Genomic DNA, 22,156 nt, shown 5'->3' on the forward strand with positions numbered 1-22,156 from the left:
GGTCAAAAGCCCATTTATGGCAATGAGGAAGAGTGTGACACTTAGCACAGAACCCTGTGGGATACCATTTTCCTGAATCTGAGGGGTGCTGAGTGAAGTGCCAACTTCAACCCGGAAGATCCGGTAAGATAAAAACTCGCGGAAAAAAATCAGAAGGCGACCATGGAAGCCCCAGTCATGGAGGGTAACCAAATTGTGATGGCGTCAAGCCATGTCCTACGCCTAACATAGGTCAAAGAAAACTGCGACAAGGTGCCGGTGGTGAGCAAAAGCCGGTCAGATGGCTGATTCCAATCAGAGTGGATGGTCAGTTGGAGATCGCCCTGTCCAGAAGCCACACTGATATGGTGACAAAAGGCCCCGGGACTCGAGTACCCCACATAATCTGGAGTTGACCATCCTTTTGAGCAGTTTACAAAGCACATTCATAAGGCTAGTGGGGTGGTAGCTGTCCAGAGACATTGGGTTTTTCCCAGGCTTAAGGACTGGGATAACTATACTGTCTCACCATAGTGACAGAAAAGCACCCGTGAGCCAGATGTGATTGAAAACCCTGAGGAGCTGTTGCCTCTGGGGAATGTCCAAGTGTTGAATCACCTGATTGTGAATGGAATCTGGCCCTGTGCTGTGTCCCATGAAGAGCTAAGAGCCTGCATAAATTCCCATTCAGCAAAAGGTACATTATAGGCCTCAACATGGTGCACGATGAAATGGAGGGGGTTCTGTTCAACTCTGTGTTACTGCTGGAGAAAGGTAGGAGGGTAGGAAGCAGACGACGATGCCACCACAAAGTGTGTTGCAAGGTGTTCCGTGAGGACCAATGAATCACTGCACATAGCTCCTTGGAGGTTGACACCCTGGACAACTGACTGTTGCTGGCGGCCCAGAATGCTACGGAACTTTGACCACACCTGCGATAAAGAGGCATATGTCTCCAGGAAGGAAACATAGTGCTCCCAGCACTCCCTTTTACTCTGCTTAATAAGCTAACTAGCCTTAGCTCGGAGACATTTAGAAGTGACGTTGGTCTGGGAGGAGTGTCACTTAAACCACTGCAGCGCCCGTCAGCAGTCCTGGACAGTGACTGCAATGTCCTTGGTCCACCACGGTACCAGTCGATGACTAAGGGGGCCCTGTGGATCGGGCGACAGCAGTGCCAGCAGCATGACAAAGAGCAGCAGAGGTGCCTTGCACAACTGCATCAATGGAATTCGAGAGGGAGGTGTCAAAGAGGACAGCTGACATGTATAAAGGCCAATTAGCCCTGTGGAATACCCAATGTGGGGGCCTGTCTGCCTGGCGGCAGCAGGGGAATGACAGTGTCACTGGAAAGTGGTCACTGTCACATAGGTCATCAAGGGATGACCAATGTAGGGAAGCCAGAGGGCAGGGGTGGAGATCGTGAGATCGATAGCTGAGAAGATGGATGCTATGAGCGGCACTGAAGTGGGTAAGGGAGACGTTGTTGAGGAGGAGACAAATCGAAGTCCATGATAAGTTGGTCGATTACGATACCCTGACCTGCTGAAGTGACACTCCCCACAATGGATGGTGGGCACTGAAATCCCCAAGGAGGAGAAATGGGGGAGGGACTTGCTGGATTAAGGTGGATAGTGCAACATAAGCAAGTGACCGACCTGGAGAGAGGTAGACATTGCAAAGTGTGATTGCCAGAGACGTTTGCACTCTAATCGCTATCACTTTCAAGGTGGTACATAGGGGGATCCAGTAACTAAGAACACAGGAGTGAACCAAAGTGCAGACCCCACCAGATGCTATCCCAGGGCCAGCACAGTTCTGACAGAACATCTGATAACCATGGAAAGTTGGAGAGTGGTCATCACGGAAATGCGTTTCTTGGAGAACAAAACGTAACACAGAATAAGAGGAGACAAGATGTTGAATTCCCGGTAGGTGACGATAGTATCCGTTGCAGTTCCACTGGGTGATCATGTGGCGTGAGTCAAAGGTAGGCATCAAGGAGCCAAGGAGGAGGTCATGTCACCTTGTCAGTAGTTGTCACCGACAAGGACGGGGTGATATCCATAAATAATATGTCAGACTCAGGTTGCGAGAGGGAAGTTGGCACCTCCAGGGGTACTGGGGGCACCTTGTCATTGGATTTATGTTTCTTCTTCATCTCTTTCTGAGGTGGAGGAGGACAGGACATGGGGAGTACAGGTGTCTGCAAGATCAGGGACCAAAAGAGAGTAGGAGAACTTGGGGTGCACAGATGGTGCGCCTTGTGGCTGAGTGGTGGTGAGAGTCTTCTGGCCTGAGAGACGCCGGGGAGAGGGTTCCTGAGAGGGAGCCTGATAACCGGCTGATGCCAAAGAAGGGGGCACTTCTTCGGGCAGGGAGGGGGAGTGACTCCCTGATGGGAGGTCGTGGGAACTGCAGGTGAGGTGGAGGTGAGAGTGGGGTGGGTCTGGGGTAAGGATGAGGGAGGAGGAGGAAGAGGAAAGGAAGTAACAAAGGTAAAAGTTGAAGATAGTGACACTGGATGGAGTCTCTCATACTTTTGGTGAGCCTCAGTGTAAGACAGGCAAACCAGGGACTTGTATTCTGGTGTCTTCTTTTCTCTCTTGTAAGCTGGGCAATCAGGTGAGCGAGGGAAGTACTGGTCAGCACAGTTGACGCACACAGGTGGTGGAACACAAGGGCTTCCCCTGTGGACTGGGTGGCCACAATCACCACACAAAGGGTCCGCCATACAACGGGAAGACATATGCCCAAAACGCAAGCACCAAACAGGTGGAGGGATGTACGGCTTCACATCACATCCTTAGCACATAACCTTGATCTTCTCTGGGAGGGTATCCCCCTTAAAAGCCAGAATGAAGGCACCAGTATTGGTGCGGTTGTCTTTGCATCTTTGCGACCCTTCTGCACACATCAAATAAAACTAACACCATGCCACTACAGATTAGTCTGGAGTTCCTCATCAGTTTGCAGCATGAGTTCCCTATGAAAAATGATGCCGTGGATCATATTCAGAGATTGGTGAGGAGTGATAGACACTGAAATGTTGCCAAGACGATCACAGTCACAAAGAGCTGTGGATTGGGTGGCAGAAGAAGCTTTGATCAACAGGGAGCCCAGCCACATCTTACTAATAGACTCCACTTCACCAAACTTGTCCTTCATATTTTCCACGAAAAACAATGGCTTTGTGGCAGTGAAAGTGACTCCATTCGTCCTAGTACTGATGAGGTGAAGGAGAAAGGGTTTTAGCCCAAGACGGTGAGCCTGGCTCTCCTCCCGTGGGGTAGCCAGGGAAGGGAAGGCTACCAGGCCATACAAGGCAGTATTTAAGGATCCTTCACCATTTGAAGAGGCGGCCGCATGAGAACGGCCAGATTTTTGCAGCTTGATACACTTCATGTGCCAAGCATCCACGCTGATACCACCCACTCCGACCAGGGGCTCTCCCCATGGGCGCCACCCAGCCACAACAAGGACCATCTGGCACAGCGGCTGTTGCCGGGAGTTCCGATGCTCCAAGAAGATAAGGAATCACTCCTTGGCAAACACAGGGAGGGAACAGCTCAGGTATAAGTAGTGTGATTCCTGTGTTGTCAGGGAGCTCAGCCATATGGATACATAACAGCCCCACCACACGGACTGGCTACACGTGCAGGTGACCTAGCAGGGTGGAAGGGGGCCACAGTGGGGCAGGGGAGGGGGAGGGAGGGGGTAGAGGAATCCACACTGTAGATGCTAGGGAGTGAGTTCTTCTCTATGTGGCTCACATTAAAAACAGGAAATTTTGAAAAACCACCAGGCAAAAGGAACAAAATTGCAACCAATACAGGAAACCAGAGGAATAGCCAGGTCGATATAAATCAGAACCCCAAGAGAGGGGAAGGAGGTTGCAACAGGGAAGTAGCAGGGATAGGGAGGGAGGGGGCAGGGAGAAAGAAATGCAGCTAGGGAATGAAGAATGAGCTGCAATAGCTCAGGGCCCCACGTGCGCCAAGCACGAACTCACGAAAGAACCGTAGGCCCCCTGGGGGGTTTTTACATGTCTGTTCAATGTATACTGAATCACAATGTTTGCAGTTGTTGTAGTGTTAGGCTTTTTTAATCTTTTCTACACAGTATTGTTTGTTTTACATGTCACAGTTATACTGTGTTTCCTCATGATGTTTCCCATTCTGAGTGTTATTTTGCAGTCAAAGGTTATGGTGTGCCATGTCTTCATCTTTTATGCCTTATTTATTCTCTGTTGTGTGTGTGAGCTGTGTCAGTTTTCTGATGTGTTTTCTGTTGTGACGTCTAGGAAATCTATTTTGCTGTCTCTTTCAGTTTCAAGGGTGAAGTAGATTTTTGTGTGAGCAGTATTGATGTCTCTGCATAACTGTAGCATCTGGTCATGTGTTTCATTCATCAAGCAATGTATGTCATCAATATAATGCTACCTGGGCACTTGTGACCCCAGTTGTTTCTGTGAAAAAAGCCATAGTGGTACCAACATATTACTTTGTACTGTTTTGGTTTTATTATTTCTTCAAAGATTTTGTTTTCAAGGTGGTCAAGGAAGATGTTAGCCAGCAGGCCACATATGGGTGACTCCATGGGGAGTCCTCCCTGTTGGACATAGAATTCATCTTTATATCTGGAAAATTTTGTCCTGTGATTATCTTCAAAATAGTTGAGACTTCTTGTATCTGTGGAGTGACAAGCTACAGTGGACTCAGTACAATCCATCTATTCCATGTAGAAAGTCTCTGCATATTATTGGACAGTTGTCAGTGACCTGTACACTACAACCTCTGAACAGTGTATTGATGTAATGACCCACCCATGGCTGCACCCTCCTCACAGTTTAAGTGTCTTGCAGAATAAATATATTTTAGTTAAGATTGTGTCACCATTATTTACTATTTTTGGACTGTCTGTTCCTATCTCCAAGCAGTGACTCATCCATGGCGATCAGAATTTTGAACCTACAGTGCTATGTTCTTCCGCCAACAAGGGAGACATCATTGGTTTACTGAATTATCATGTCTTTGCCACCACAAGTACTTCTTCCGACAGATGTGGTTCACATACAGGGGCAATAGATTCAGCAACTGCTGCAGAGCAGCAACAACAACAACTGCACCTCAAAAAACTACATCTGCACCCAAATTCTGAGAATTTCATGGCTAGCAAGAGGACTGGGCCGGCTGTTGTGCTCAAATTTGAAGCACATTTCTCTGTCTATGGCATAGCAGGCACAAAGCTTATTTCCTTTCTAATGTGGGTTCTGAAGTGTTTCGGTTGTGTAAAAAGCTGTTTCTGGACTTTCGGCCAGAGGATGCTGATTATGAGTTGTTACTTCAAAAGTTAGGTGAGTACTTTGCACTGAGGTGCATGAAGCAGCTTACAGAGAGAAGTTTTTTGGGTTCAGGGAGCAACCTGCTCAGATAAATAAACAATGGGTCATGGATCAAGAAGGTCTTATCAGACACTGCAAATTTAAGTGTTCATATGGACTGTGCTATCTTTACATCATGCTCCATGGCGCAGTTACCCAAAATGTATCAGATGTGAGTATACACTCTGCTATTTTGAAGATACCGAATCCTGATTTAGAAACTGTGCTTTCTATCATTGAGTCTCAGAACAATGTAGATGTACCAGAGGTAGATTTAGAGGCTCCAGGCATTTCTGTAGTTCAAAGTACTACATGCACTCAATTCTCTATTCAGTCAGGAATCAAGTGGCAGACAAAGCCAAGAGTTAAAAACAGTCAGTCACGCTGTGCACGTGCCCATTTGCAATCTAATACAAGGATGTTGTGCCCGCAGTGCTTCACAGAATATGACCATAAACAGTGCACGGAGGCAAAGTGCTTTTCCTTTGGCAAGTGTAGACACATTAAAACAGTTTATTTGAAAAACCACAATGTTAGGCGACAGTCAGACTCTAGTTGACAATGTTCCTCAATAGAAGTAAATGTAGTATCAGCTGAACCAGTGCAGGAGACACAATCAGTGGCTCACCCTTCAAATAAAGAGAAACATTCACAAGTGATTCAATGCCAGAAAAATAAACTATATGTACATTTGCACGTGTCACATCTTTCTGTGAAACTACAATTACAGATGCTTCCATAATGTTTCTGAACATAAAAACTTATTAATTTTTAGATACCCATGGCTACTGCAGCCTAATGCCCCTCTGTCAGTAGACAATGGTCAGAATATTCCAGTACTGGGCATGGGCAGCCTGCCTGCAACACTTTGTAATGTTACTAAAACTGTGTAATTTCTTGTCTTGTGTTCGCAGGACAGAACACACATTTTTGGTCTGGACTCAATTGATTTGTTTGATATGGATATTCTGGACAATGGACACCAACATTACTGTGCCTCAAGATTGTGTTAATGAATTGTGTGCAAATTAAAGAAATCTATTTCAAGAGGTTCAGTAAAAAGCTAAAGATTTCAAGGTAAACATAACTTCAAAAGATAATGTGCAACTTGCCATTCATGTCAGGTTGCTCAAGAACTGAGATAATGGCATGACAGTCGTGTTACTGACCCGGTTTCAGAAAGTCATTGGGCATTCCCTGGTAGTTATTAAAAAGGTGTCAGGTGGTTTACGGCTATTTGCACACCTTAAATCCTCAGTAAACCCACACACAGGGATGCCTCAGTCCAACAAACTGATGGACCAGTTTGGGACAGGATCACTTCTTCTCCAAAACTGACTTGCAAGAGGCATACTTGCACTTACTCCTGAATATGCAGTCCTAACAGTTCTTCGTGTATAATGTGCACTTGGAAGGAGGGAAGGAATAAAGATGGGGTTTAATGTCCTATTGACATTGAGGTCATTAGAGATGGAGCACAACATTGGATTGTGTTAAGGATGGGGAATGAAAGCAGAAATGCCCTTTCAGAGGAACCATCCCGGGATTTGTCTGGAGCCATTTAGGGAAATCACTGAAAACCTAAATCTGGATGGCCGAACGGGGATATGAACTGTTGTCCTTCTGAATGCGAGTCCTGTGTGATAACCACTGGACCACCTCACTCAGGAATGTGCACTTGGGTTTATACCAGTTCCATTGCCTCCCATTTGGCAATGCATCAGCTTCTGCTAGATTTCTGGAGCAGTTAACAGTTAAGATTTCTTCATGTGCAATCTATTTATATGACATTGTAGTGTCTGGATGCACACCAGCAGAATATTCAGTCAACTTAAGAGTGTTTGTTCCAAGTTCTTTTTGAAATGGGCTTAAAGTGCAATAAAGTGAAGGGTGCATTTTTCAATATAGAAACTGAACACCTGGGTCATGTAATTAATGCATAGTGCATCCATCAGACACAATCACACTCTCTGACAATCGGGGATTTGCCGGCACCTAGTAACTTAAAGTGATCATGGGCAAACTGACGTATTGCATCCAGTTTATTCCTCAAGCAGCACAAATTGCAGCTCCATTGCACCGGCTGCACTGAAAAGTTGTTCCTGTCATGTGGTTCAAAGATCCTCAGGACGAATTTCAGCAACTTATGGACGCTCTCCTTGGTGATCGTTGTTTGGTCCACTTTGACCCAGACAAGCCTGTTGTCTTAGAAGTTGATGCATCATCCAACACGATTGGAGCAGTGCTCTCCCCAGTGGTTCTTTTGACAGGCCCATTGCCTTTGCTTTCAAAACTTTAAACAAGGCTTAGAATAATTACAGCTAGATGGAAAAGGAGGTGCTCTTTACTACTTCTGGGGTCACAAAATTTCACCAGTATTTGTTTGAGTCATGTTTCTCTTTCATCACTGATCACAAGCTACTGGTGCCTTCGTTCAGCCTGCCAAGCCTTTCCCACTGTGGACAGCACAAAAATTACACTGTTGGGTTCTGCTGTTGTCGAACTTCCAGTATGAATTGTTTATTGGCCCACAGTTGAAGATGGAAACACTGACTTGCTACCAAGGTTACCAGTTGATACAGATTGTGTATTTGATTCATATGAGGATTCACGCTTCCAGATTGACTTGCAGGGTCATGACACCCTTTACAGGTTTCTAGTAGACTACCTACCATCCTATGTCACAGGAATCCACCTCAGACCCAGCTCTTCAAGTGCTCTTGCAATATGTTCGAAATTGGTGACCTTGCAGCTTAAAAGAAGTCCACCATCCCCTGGCATATACCTCCAGTGGGAAGTGTTGAAATCACTGCATCAGGGTTGTTGGGGAGTGCTATGCAACAAGCAGCTAGCTCAGCCTGGACATAGCACCCAAATTGAACAGATGACCTCCCACTGCACTGCTTCTGTGGGACACAAATCTGCTCCACTGCAATGGTTTTTTGAGTGGCCATGACCAAAGGGACCGTGGCAATGGCTACATGTGATTTTTGTGGGACCTTTTTGGAATACATGATGGTAGCTGGTGGTAGATTCTTATAGCACGTTTCTCTTTGTAGACCCAACAAATTCCACTACAACCACCAGTACAGTGTCGGCTATCACCTCCATTATTTGTATTGGGGGAGTACCAGGTCATTATTTCTGACAATGGACTACAATTTACGTTGGCTGACTTCGGACAATTTTGCAATGACAACAGCATCCAGCATATCACTATGGCGCCATTTCAACCACAGTCAAACGGTGAATTCAAATGTATTGTATGCATGTTCAAGATGCAAATGGGCAAGCTGTATTCAGCCAACACATGGTATCAGGCCTTAAAGAAATTTTTGTCATCCTTCCACTCCTTGTCTCATAACAGAAAGCTGTCAACAGAACTCTTATATGGTCAGTGTCATCATACACTTCTGCATCTCCTGTGGCTGCATCGGATGCCATTCATTCCACCATGCCCTACAAGATTCCAGCCCCAGGACAGCATCTGAGTGTTTGGCAAAGGCAGCCATTGGCAGCAGGATGTCATGAAAGACATTTCTGGTGGATTGTCATATACCATTCAAGGTCCACTGAGGCTGAACCAGTGTAATCACAACCAGTTGCAGCATTCTTGGATTCATGATTCTGCTACAGAATTTTTGCTCGCCCACCAACCGCTCTGCAGATATCCACAGCTTCATCCTCAACTCATCATCCAGCTTGGTCATCACCTCTTGTCGAGGCACCAGCGAAGACCGCTGTGGACCAACCATCTCCAGTGTCACCACCGGTCCCACAGCCTGAGGTGATGTCTTCAGATGTACCACCTGTGGGGATCCACCAGGACATCCAAGGGGATCATGCAGCTGTTGTTGTTGTTGACCCGTCCACAGTAGCAGCATCCCTGAACACAGAAGTGTACCCTGTGGTTGATCTTTCAACTGGTAGTCACAGCTACTGTCAAGGTGTATACCTAGTTGTGGCCAGGGATCTGCTATCGGCCACAGGTAGAGATCCTGTCCCATCTGAGACGTCTGAAATCAGACCTTTCTATGCTGTCTGTCCAAGAACCAGCAGTACACAATAAACGGTGTGAAGTTATTTTTTTTTTTTTTTTTTTTGTGTGTGTGTGTGGGGGGGGGGGGGGGGGAGCTGTGGTGTCATTGATATATTGAAGTGCAAGTCTCACAGTTGATAACACCACCAGTAGGAAAGTTGCTAGTTGACAGAGACACCAACCAAGACAAGACCTACGGCTACACCTTCAAGGAATAGTCAGTGCGTTGCCACTGTCGGCAAGTATTTATTTTTGTCCGCAGAGCTGAGCAGCCAGTTTGTGTTCACCTTTAAGTCTGATTACTATAGAGATTATCAAGTGTGCTACAGAGTTATCAACAAGTTGCGGTGGACTCTGTACAGTCCGTCTATTCCACGCAGAAAGATTCTGCGTATTACTGAATAGTTATCAGTGACCTGGACATTATGACTGATGTAACGATCCACTCACAGGGTGCACCCTCCTTGTAAGTTAAGTGCCTCACAAAATGAATATATTTTAGTTAATACTGTGTCATTATTATTTGCTGATTTAGGACTGTCCATTCCTATCTCTGAGCAGTGACACAACAGTAACTGAGTCCATAATTAAAATAACATTGTGGTTGATATGACATGTAGAAAGTCAAATTGATGGTACAAGGACAAACAAAGATTCTGGATGAATCACAAGAGATAAGAAAAGACCAATGATATGTATTCTACTGTGCTTTTTGTATATCAGGCCAAGTAATCAGTTTTCTAAATTTGACAACACAGCAGCTCAACTGAAATATCTGTCAGGTCACTGAGCAATGATTATAATTGCCCCCCAAAACTACTACTGAAATTCTCCTTTATTTCTGCATGGGGCAGTACAAGTGCACATCAGTGGAAAGGTCATAGTAAAAGTGGTTTGCAGTGCCTTCCAGGAAATGCTGATTTTGATATCTCAGTTCTGGAATGATACTGCACTGATGGCTTATGATGATCAGTTTAGTTTTGTTATGAATCACTGTGGTAAGACTTTCAGTTTTTCTGGGCTATTTATAGTGCTTTAGTTCACATGCAAGTCAAGAGTTAAATGTAAAAATCTTAATTCTGTTTTATAGTTGAACTTTTTTATCTTCAGATTTTCTACAAGGAGGAATGCACTCATAAAAAAAAAATTTCTTACCCTTTTCTTTTCCTTTGTTAGGCCAAATTTTAAGTAGTCCAAGATAATATCATGAATGCCATACACAGAACTATTGAGTTCTTCATTCCATTTTGAGACAGCTAGAGATTTCTTAACAAAATATGACATAATATCTTCTACTTCATATTTGTTAAGGGACCAAAGAACTTGAAGCACCTAGAACAGTGAAATCCAGATATTTCAACAGAATCTGAAAAGTGATAGAAGTTCAAATGAATAGAATAATGCAACAATGAAATTTAGTTACATAAGTTTCCCCAAAGAAAAATTATAACTACAGAGTTCATCCTATTCCTCAAAATCATAAATTCTCCATTAATACAAATAACTCCAATTTTTACAGCTAAAAGAGGAATAGGAAATGGCAGAATCATTGACGAAAGGAAACAATAAATCTTCACATTGTAGATGATACACTGGGGAAGCATCTAGGGTCACAAACAGTACAGACTCCAGCTCGCACATAGAGAAGGGGTAGTTGCATTCTTGTTTATTGTTGAAAATGAAATTGCATATTGTCCAGTATGAATATCAGATATTGGCAAACCTCTCTTGTGTATTGGCTATACTCTTCATGACCTCATGTATTTCAGTGAAACTGATTGTAGACTTAATAAACTCCACAAGCTGATGAAATATTATTATTTTACTCTTGCTGCTAATATGTCTACTTTCCACCTGTGCAAACAGTTGATAGTTACACATATTAGTAGGGAGCGTATGAAATCGCTCTGCTTGCACTAGAAGATCTTCAAAGATGACCTGAAGACTGAAATGAATGTACCATAAGTACAGGCAATAACTTTTGTTATTGGATTCAGTCAATACTGGATGCTGCCACTTTGTCACCAACAGCCACTTTTCCAGTATACAGTTAACTCTGTTGAGCTTATGTGGCTTCCTTTACAGTATCGTTTGATCTGTCAGGTGTATCCAAATCAAAATGTGGTCACTGGAGAAAAAATCGACAATTGCTTGGAACAAAAATTGTCAGTTGCTTCCTACTGAACAGTATCTGTAAATGCGGGAGAGTATATGGGTAGATCAGTGATGCAGGATGATTCCATTTGCTATGAACAGCTTATCAGCACTACTTCAGGGGTATGTGGTTGCAGAGCCCCACAGCACATTATGCACATTTAAGTCACAGCATGGGAGAACTGAGAAGAGATTTATGTGACAAAAATAGTGAACAGTGAAGGATGCCACCTTCAGTCCTAGCACTACTCAGGTTGACCTTTTGGTGGAGAGTATAACCAGACTGTCAGATTCAAGTATCAGTCTAAATAATATGAAGTTATAATTTTGTCCTGTTAATACATTGGCAGCAAGTAATACAAACCTCAGGTTTGATATTCACATCTTCTTTAAATAGTGCAAAATCCTGGAATCTTTCCTTCTGATATTCTGGTAGATTTCCCACAGACATCCCAACTGCACTTAACAGTTCATCTTGGTAAAATGTACTGCGTCCAGGGGAGCTGAAACAGAATTATGACTATCAAGACACCTATAAGAGATACAATAAGTCACAGGGAAGTATAAAAAAATTCTACCACACAAATGAACAAAACTTTAATCTTATACTGAAAAGCCTTTGGCAAAATATAAATATATTAAGGAGTAAAGGTAATAACTCAACAAATAGTTGAAGTGCTGAGTCACATAAACAAGACTGAGAGTGTTGCTAGTTTTCAGATGAAGTCGTCTTCAAAGTCATGATACACATACATGTTTACGGCTATATGGTTCTTGCTGAAAACATTGAGCTGGCACAACAGCTTGAGCTACAGTGCTAGTATACCTTTCAAGAATTCGTCTGAAAGCTAATGAAAGCTAGCAGCATTCCGTCTTTTTTTTCCGCACTTCTCAGTGACTCTGTGGCTTAACTATTTGGTGAGTTTTTACTTTTACTCCTTAAACTATTTGCAATTCTTTAATTTCATATACTTAGGTTGCTTGGTTAAAATATAGCAAACAGCAGTAGAATAAAAAATTAGAAACTTATTATTACGACTGCATTACTAGGTAGTATCATGTAACATATGACCAAGTATTCATCATCATCACCACCACCACCACCACCACCACCACCACCATTATGCTATACAAGGCATGCTATTGGACAAAGGCATCCTCTAGACTATTTTATGCATTACAATCTTCAGCTGTATTCATCCATGCTGCTCTGGCATGTCATCTGTACTCCTTCCATTAGGTTGTTGTGTTGATCTCTGTTTATTTTTTGGAAAAGAACTTCCTTTATCTATCTACAATCCTTTCACCTGGCTAAAAGTCCCTGCACCTCCATTCGATTTTGATTTCAGTTGTAATTATGTTGTTATCTGATGCCTTTGTTCTTTTCTTGTGCCTCCCAACATGCAACTGTCCATGGCTCACTGAGTAACCCTCACTGTCTAAATCGATTTTCATTGGAGGCCCACATTTCACTGCCTTAAAACAAATAGGCACAGCAAAAATATTGTCACAAAATGAGCTTTCGGCCGACAAGGCCTTTGTCAAAAATAGACCACAACACACACACACACACACACACACACACACACGTGCGAATGCAACTCACACACACATGACCACAGTCTCTGGTAGCTGAAGCCATGATGGGACAGGCAGCCGGGCGAGGGTAAGGAGAAGGGTCGGGCTGGGAGGGGGAGGGATAGCAGGGCAGGGCTGTGGGACAATAAAGTACTGCTAGTGTGAGTGTGCAGGGACTAGGAGGAGAGAGGGTAGGGCAGCTAGATGCAGTTCGGAGGTTAGACTGACGAGCAGGGGAGGGGGGTAGAGGAAAAGGAGAGAAGTAAAAAGACAGGATGGGGTTAGTGGAATAGAGGGCTGTGTAGTGCTGGAATGGGAACAGGGAAGGCGCTAGATGGGTAAGAACAATGACTAATGAATGTTGAGGCCAGGAGGGTTATGGGCACATAAGATATATTATAGGAAGAGTTCCCACCTGTGCAATTCAGAGAAGCTGGTGTTGGTGAGAAGAATCCAGATGGCACAGGCTGTGAAGCATTCATCTAAATGATGAACGTCATGTTGGGTGGCGTGCTCAGCAACAGCAAGATCCAGTTCTTTCTCGGCCACACTTTGTCGGTGGCCATCTGTGCGGACAGGTAGCTTGTTGGTTGTCATGGCTACGTAGAATGCAGCACAGTGCTAGCTGCTTAGCTTGTAGATCATATGATTGGTTTTACAGTTAGCCCTGCCTTTGATGGGATAAGTGATGTTTGTGACTGGACTGGAGTAGGTGGTCACGTGAGAACGTATGGGATAGGTCTTGTATCTAGATCTGCTACAAGGATACGAGCCATGAGGCAAGGAGTTGGGAGCAGGGGTTGTGTAGGGATGGACAAGGATATTGTGTAGGTTTGGGGGGCGGTTGAATACCACTGTGGGAGGGGTGGGAAGGATAGTGGGTAGGACATTTCCCATTTCAGGGGACGATGAGAGATAGTTGAAACCCTGATGGAGAATGTAATTCAGTTGCTCCGGTCCTCGGTACTGAGTTGCGAGGGAAATGTCCCTCTGTGGCTGGACTTTGGGAGGTGTTGGGTGACTGGAAAGATGAGGAATGGGAGATATGTTTTGGTACAAGGCTGGGAGGGTAATTACGGTCTGCAAAGGCTTCAGTGAGACAGACCCTTGTTACATTTTGGGAGGGACCACATGGCTAGGCTGTATGGAAGGGACTTCTTGGTATTGAACCGGTGGCAGTTGTCGAAGTGGAGGTACTGCTTTTGGTTGGTAGGTTCGATATGGACAGAGGTACTGATGTAGCCATCTTTGAGGTGGAGGTCAACAATGAGGAAGGTGGCTTGTCGGGTTGAGAAGGACTGGGTGAAATGAATGGGAGAGAAGGTGTTGAGGTTCTTAGGAAATGTGGATAGGGTATTTTCATTCTCAATCTAGATCACAAAGACGTCATCAGTGAATCTGAACCAGATGAGGGGTTTAGGATTCTGCGTGTTTAGGAAGCATTCCTCTAGATGGCCCATGAATAGGGTGGCACAGGATGGTGCCATGCAGGTGCCCATAGCCATACCCCAGATTTGTTTGTAGGTAATGCCTTCAAGAGAGAAATAATTGTGAGTGGGGATATAGTTAGTTATGGCGACTCGGAAGGAGGTTTTCAGTTCGGAATCTGTTGGGCATTGGGAAGGTAGTGTTCAATAGAGGTAAGGCCACGGTCATTAGGGATGTTAGCGTAAAGGAAGGTGGCAACATAGTGACGAGCAGGGCACTGTGTAGTAAAGGAACAAGAACTGTGGAGAGTCAGAGCAGAAAATGGTTGGCATCTTTTATGTAGGAGGGTAGGTTGAGGGTACTAGGTTGAAGGTGTTGGTCTATGAGAGCAGAGACTCTCTCAGTGGGGGCACAGCAACTGGCCGCAATGGGGCATCCAGGTGTTTGGGTTTGTGAACTTCAGGAAGCATGTAGAACGGAGGAGTGTGGGGAGTGGTAGGGATCAGGAGAGAGATGGACTCCGGGGATGAGGCTAAGGATTTGAGGAGAGACTGGAGATCCTGCTGGATTTCTGGAATGGGGCCACTGTGGCAGGGTTTGTAGGTGGCTGAATTTGACAGCTAGTGGAGTCCTTCTGTCAGATAATCCTTGCAGTTCAAAACAACAGTGGTGGAGCCTTTGTTAGCAGGTAGGATTATAGGTCAGAATCAGTTTTTAGATGGGTGGATTGCAGTTATTTCCATGGATGTACAGTTAGTTTGCATGTTGAGGGATTTAGGGAAAGATGGTGAGGCAAGGTTCGAGCTTAAGAAATTTTGGAAAGTTTACAGGGGGTGATTTGGGGGGGGAAGTGGGGTGGATCACAGTTGGATGGAGGAGTGAAATGAGTCAGGCAGGATTCAACACTGGTCTCTGGTTGAGTCAGACTGGTAGGTTTGGTGGCGAAAAAGTGTTTCCACTGTAGGGACCAGAGAAGGAGAGAAGGTCTTTAACAAGTCCTGCATGATTGAATTTGGGAGTCGGGCAAAAGGTGAGGCCTTTGGAAAGGACTGATATTTCTGCGGGACTAAGGCTTTTGGAGGAAAGGTTCATGACTGTGTTTCGTGTCTGTTTAGATTCTGTGAGGTAGTGGGAGAGAGAGTTTTGGAGGATTGGGTAAATGTAGTAGGTGTGTGAGACAGGGTTTGTCTGCTATGAGGGGACATGATTGAGGTTTGGAGGTTGTCGTAGAGGTGGTGGGCAGTGATAGTCCAAGGTGGGAGTAGGAAGTGAGCAGAGTGGAGAGTTTTTAGAGGTGGTATTGTGCATGATTTTCTATTTCCTGGAGGGCAAGAGCTTCTGTGTGTGTTATGGGATCCAGGAATTTGGGATTGCATAGGAGAACTTAATGGATGGAGAGAAGGTACTGCAAGGGAGTTTGGGCTTGATTGATATGGTTTTGTAGGTCTATGTAGATGAGGGCTAAGGGTCAGCAGAATCTGAACATATGGAGGTCATTGTGGAAGGGAGAGTGGTAGCCACCTGTGGGCGTCACATCTGCAGTGACAAGCGGTCCCTCTCAAAATGTACAGAGGGTCTCACTGAGGTATTTCCAGGCCATAAGTAGCCTCCCAACCTCATACTAAAACAGATCTGCCATGCCTTATCTTTCCAGTCACCCACCATCTCCCAAAGTCCCACAGTCTGGCCACAAAGGGGCATTCCCCTATTCCCCTTGTGACTCAGTACCATGCAGGACAGGAGCAACTGAATTACATTCTCTGCCTGGGATTTGACTGCCTCTCGTTGTACCATGAAATGAGAAACGTCCTGCCCACTATCATTCCCACCCTCCCACAGTGGCATTCCACTACCTCCAAACCTACACAATATCTTCGTCCATCCCTACATGACCCCTGCTCCCAACACCTTGCCTCATGGCTCATATCCTTGTAATAGACCTAGATACAAGACCTGTCCCACACATCCTTCCACCACCACCTACTCCAGTCCAGTCACAAACATCACCTATCCCACCAAAGGCAGGGCTATCTGTGAAACCAGTCATCTGATCTACAAGCTAAACTGCTAGCACTGTGCTGCATTCTACGTGGGCATGAAAACCAACAAGCTGTCTGCCCACATGAATGGCCACTGACAAAGTGTGGTCAAGAAACACCTGGATCACTTTGTTGCTGAGGATGCCACACATTCTTCATTTCAATGTCTGCTCCACAGCCTGTGCCATCTGGATCCTTCCTGCCAACACAGCTTTTCTGAACTGCGCAGATGGGAACTCTCCCTGCAATATATCCTACGTTCCTGCAACCTCTTGGCATCAACTTTCATTAGTTATTGTTCTTACCCATCTAGCCCCTTCCTTGTTCCCATTCCAGTACTACACAGCCCTCTATTCCACCAACGCATGCAGTCTTTTTACTTCTCTCCTTTTCCTCTCCCCCCCCCACCCTCCCTCTTTCCACCATCCTCCATCTAACCTCCTGACAGCACCTACATGCCCCCACTCTCTCTCCACATATTTTACCATCCCCCACCCCTCCCTACCATGTTATCCCTCCCCCTCTCAGCCCTAGCTGCCTCCTTATCCCCAACCAGCTGCCTCTCCCATAACTCCCATCATGTGTTGCTGCACGTAGTCTGGCTTCAGGTGCAAGAGACTCTCTGTGTGTGTGTGTGTGTGTGTGTGTGTGTGTGTGTGTGTGTGTGTGTGTGTGTGTGTGTGTCTGCAGCTCAGTATCTCTGCTATATGGTGAGTAGCAATTATCATTTTCATGATACTGTTACATTCCATCCTGGATTTTCCATTGTCTGGCTTAACAAAACTGGTTATACACACTGTAACCTTTCTGCTTCAAGGACATTGTAGCTTAGCTTTCAAAATTCTATTTACTGTACCAAAAGTATTAACAATCATTTTCTGCTCTTCCATTTGTTTATTATTTCCTACCTATCCAAACATTGCCTTCAGTTACCCTAAAAACACAAAACTGTAAACAATTTCTATGACTTCAATGTTAATTTGTGGTATTTTCTTTTTGAAATGTTGATCATACATTATTCTGGTTTTATTATAGTTGATTTCAGGCCTATTTTCAAACTGGTTCCGTTCAATTCTTCAATCAACTGTTGAATTTTATGAGCAGCAGGTTGAAGGAAGGAATACTAGTGTTTAACAGCATATCAATGATAAGGTATTTAAAGATGAGCACAGTTCTGATTGAGGAAGGAAATCTATATATTCCCCCCCCCCCCCCCCCCCCAAAGGAACCATCATGGCATTTGCCATAGATGATTCAGGATAACTACAGAAAATATACATTGGAATGGTCAGACTGACAACTAACCTTACAACTGGTACCCCCTGAGTGAGGACATTTAAATATGCAACAATTACAAATGCAAGAAACTCATAGTCAAGTTGAAGGAACTATAGAAAAAGACAAGTGGCAAATTACAGGCACAGAGATTATGTTAAGATGGGAGTGAAGAAGAGGCCAGAATGTGGACTACTTTAGCAGTTGCGGAAGAACTCATGGATAGGTATCTAGCTTACAGGCAACAGGAAGACCAATGGGAAGCTGTAAATCCAGCTGCAGTTCTGTGTGGAGATCAACCAATGACAAACCAGCCTGATATAAACAACCAATCTGCAGTATGGTGGTGACAATGCAGCAGTAGTAGGTTCAGAATTAATAACTGTTTTCACAACAACTGGCAAGGAAGTTAACACTAAGATGTTTTACAGTAAAGAACAAAGACTAGAGAATAATGAAGAAAAGGAAGTAGTAGTACACATCAAACTTTCTGGTGACCATTGTATAATCTTGCTTAGCCTCAAGGTCATAAAATGAAATAAATGATTATCAAGCAGTTTCCAAATAGCAAGAGTATTCCCAATTAACTATTCTGATTAGGAAAGAAGAGGTTACAATGTTATTGTGAAATAGGAGTCACATAGCAAAAATCAAGTGATAAAGGAATTGTCAGTCACTAGTAGTGTTCATTTGTTAATGAAGACACTGACATAGAAGAAAAATGACATATGTTGTTTAAACATACTTGAATATTGAAACTTCCTGGCAGATTAAAACTGTGTGCCCGACCGAGACTCGAACTCGGGACCTTTGCCTTTCGCGGGCAAGTGCTCTACCAACTGAGCTACCGAAGCACGACTCACGCCCGGTACTCACAGCTTTACTTCTGCCAGTACCTCGTCTCCTACCTTCCAAACTTTACAGAAGCTCTCCTGCGAACCTTGCAGAACTAGCACTCCTGAAAGAACGGATATAGCGGAGACATGGCTTAGCCACAGCCTGGGAGATGTTTCCAGAATGAGATTTTCACTCTGCAGCGGAGTGTGCGCTGATATGAAACTTCCTGGCAGATTAAAACTGTGTGCCCGACCGAGACTCGAACTCGGGACCTTTGCCTTTCGCGGGCAAGTGCTCTACCAACTGAGCTACCGAAGCACCCGTAGAGGCCGAATTATATGCATAATAAAAACCTTAAAATATGCATGAAAAATGCTTAAAAATGCATGAAAAGTGTCAAAATATGCATGATCAAATAATAAAAAAACATGGTAGTTACTGCATGTATTATATCTCAAAGTCGAACTGTGCATATCAATTATGAGGAAGGACACTGGCCATGAGAAAAATCGGTACATTTAGAATGCTGATATCATTTTCTGAATACTTTCTGGTAGAGGTTAGGAAGGGGGGCCTTTCTGGGATTAATTTCTAAAAATTTGCAAAATGGGGAGGCATACTGTGTTTCAAGAATTGTTCCTTCTTTGCTATTGTTGGTAACAAGTGGATGCAATGTGAGTGACTTGCAGCGAAACAATCGATATGTACAGGACCAACTTCGAGATATATTGCACGCAGAGGGGCACACTCAAAAACTCTGTAATATTTTATTTAAAAACCAATATACAGTCATGAATTTTTGAACAGCATTAACTTGTAATTAATACTAGTGGACCAAAGCATCATTTACAATTTATTTTACATTTTTCTACTATTGTAAACATAAATGACTATATACTGTTCCAAATATTCAGTAGTAAGATTGTATCTTCGATCAATCAAAAAGCAGGAAAGGACCATTCTACATCAACTGAGGTAACTGGGCAGTATTTGAATTTGGATGCTATGTTGACACTTATTGTTTCTGGTAAAAGTTCACCCATCCCATTAATGAAACTATCAATTTGGCACAAGGATTCAAAGTTTGGATTATTGTTTAAAATGTTTTCAAACTTTTCTTTAAGTTTCCTTGGGAATACCTCCTGCAACAAGGAGTTCACTAGAAAAATTTTATTCATTAACTGAATAGATTCATTCAACCCCAAACCTTGAGTTTCAAAGCTTTTCAATACATGCAGGTATACGGGAAAAGTGAGTGCTAATCACAGCAATGTCTTTTTTAATAGCGGAATCATTAAATGTTTCCTTGCACTGGCAAACTGCCAAAGCCTCTGCACTGTTGAAGTCATTTACTACCCCTCTAACGGCCGCAAAATGTTCATTGTACAACAACACAGCTTCAACCCACGTACCCCGAGTTACCACTGGTTCAGGAGGTAAAGGCACATTTGATAGTTGTTTTATTTTTTTTAGGTCTTGATGCAAGCAGGAGCCTTTAGAAACACTTTCTTTGTGGATGAAATCAGTTTATTTACATTCACAAATGTGGAACATACTTCTTCAGCAAGGCAATGTACTCCATGAGCAAAGCACGTCACATGAATCAAATTGGAATAAAATACTCACAGGGCTTTTCCTGCTTTGATCATATAGGGAGCAGCATCTGAAATAAACACAGAAACCCTTTCATATGCAGGAGATTCTGTAAATATTTTTCTAATACCCTCATTCACAAACCTGGTGATCATAAAATGATTTACTTTTTCAAGTTCTTTGCAGCATGCTAAAAAGGAAGAAAAAGGCTCTTCTTTGAAAGCACCAACAGTTAAATTTGCAATGTAACGGCCACAAGTGTCTATAGTTTTGTCAACTGAAATCCAGATAAAACTGTCCTTGAGTTCCTTGCATATTTCTTCCAGAACATTTGCCTAAATTGTCGGTATGTAATTTTTACACAATGTTGAGTCATCTGGTGTATTTTGATTTACGCAGTATTTGCGCAGGAAGCCTTTGAGGATAGGGTTGTAAGTCTGTGAAGGTGAATATTGCTCGCAATGAATGCTTCACATAGATCAATGTTAAACCAAGTTTTTTTGGTTTCCTTTGGACAAATCCCTGCTACTGCAACTTGCTGTTGTCAGAAGGTGTTGTTGTGGTTCTTTCTTCTGCATTCCTGCGATATGAAGACTTGTCTTGACATGCTGGTCTATTTGAAACTTTCTTTTTGCACGAAACGTTTCTCGCACTTGACAATATAAAACAATTCAGTCATATGTAAATGTTCCAGGATAGTCAACTATCCACGAAACACGTTTCTTATTTCGGGTGGCACGGCACACAACATGTTACACCTACATGCTGTAAACACATTCCACTGTATACAAGTAAATAGAAAGCTAAACTAAAACAGTGGACGTGCGACTAAAAGCTTGTGCAGTTTAATTTAACTGCTGTCAATGCATACGGTACGACAGCGGAGGGGATTAACCAGGGGTGTGCGTGCAGGAACATTGACTTTGTCTGCCTGTTCCTGTTCCTCTTCTGTAATGATTTTGTTAGGCAGTGGCCTCTCGGTTACTGACTGCATCCAGTTCTAGGTCACAGTCAATCTGTGAGACATCAAAACTAGATCGAGCTAGAGACCACCTGTCTAAATTTTTAAAATATTGTAAACATAAAGTGAAAATATGAATCGTCACTACTTTTTAGTTAAAATATGCAATAACTGGTGAAAAGCAGCCAAATATGCAAATGCATATGCAACATGCAAATGCATATGATCCGGTCTCTGCTCATCAGCATGAGATTTCTACAGGTTCACTAAGTAAGCATGAAAGCGTCACAGAGATTATCAACCATCTCCAGTGGCATATCCTACAAGAGAGGTATTTTGCATTGCCATGTGGTTTAATAGCAAAGTTCCAAGAGCCTACATTCTTAGAAGAGTCAACAAATATATTACTTCCTCATTCATATATGCAGCAAAAAGACCATGAAGATAAAATTAGAAAGATCTGAGCCCCCACAGAGGCTTACCAGCAATTGTTCTTCATGTGAACCACCTGTGACAAACAGGAAAGGAGGGAAGTGACTGTGGTGCGCAAAGTACCCTCCACCACAACTGCAAGGTGGCTCATGGATTATGGATGTAGATGCAGAGGTAACATCACATCTGAGTAGCAACTTAAAGAGCTTGAGGGGAAAAAATACAGAAAACAATTAAGAAACTAGTACTGAAATCAGCAGTGTCATTGATGACTTGAAAATTGTGATGAATCAGAATAATTAGGATTTTAATAATAATCTGAAATGTGCACAATGTAAAGATGACTAAATAAATGTAAGTAACTGTGAACTCAGTAGAAATATAGATTCAGAGAAAAAACTGTTTTGAGAAAAATCACAAAATGTGAATGAAGATTTGGACCCACAACTAGTTCTACA

At 43.5% G+C, this 22,156-nt stretch overlaps 1 protein-coding gene across 1 annotated transcript in view; it reads right to left on the bottom strand.

The window, feature by feature from the left end:
• Positions 1-22,156, bottom strand: part of LOC126248282 (apoptotic protease-activating factor 1-like) — a 274,185-nt gene that overhangs the window by 165,614 nt on the left and 86,415 nt on the right. The window contains exons 7-8 of the mRNA XM_049949131.1: positions 11,920-12,058; positions 10,557-10,733 (exon numbers count right to left, since the gene is read on the bottom strand). Of these exons, the coding sequence (XP_049805088.1) occupies positions 10,557-10,733; positions 11,920-12,058 (316 nt within the window). The remainder of the gene's footprint in view (positions 1-10,556; positions 10,734-11,919; positions 12,059-22,156) is intronic.

Source organism: Schistocerca nitens, chromosome 3, assembly GCF_023898315.1.
Source record: "Schistocerca nitens isolate TAMUIC-IGC-003100 chromosome 3, iqSchNite1.1, whole genome shotgun sequence".
NCBI classification, from domain to species: domain Eukaryota; kingdom Metazoa; phylum Arthropoda; class Insecta; order Orthoptera; family Acrididae; genus Schistocerca; species Schistocerca nitens.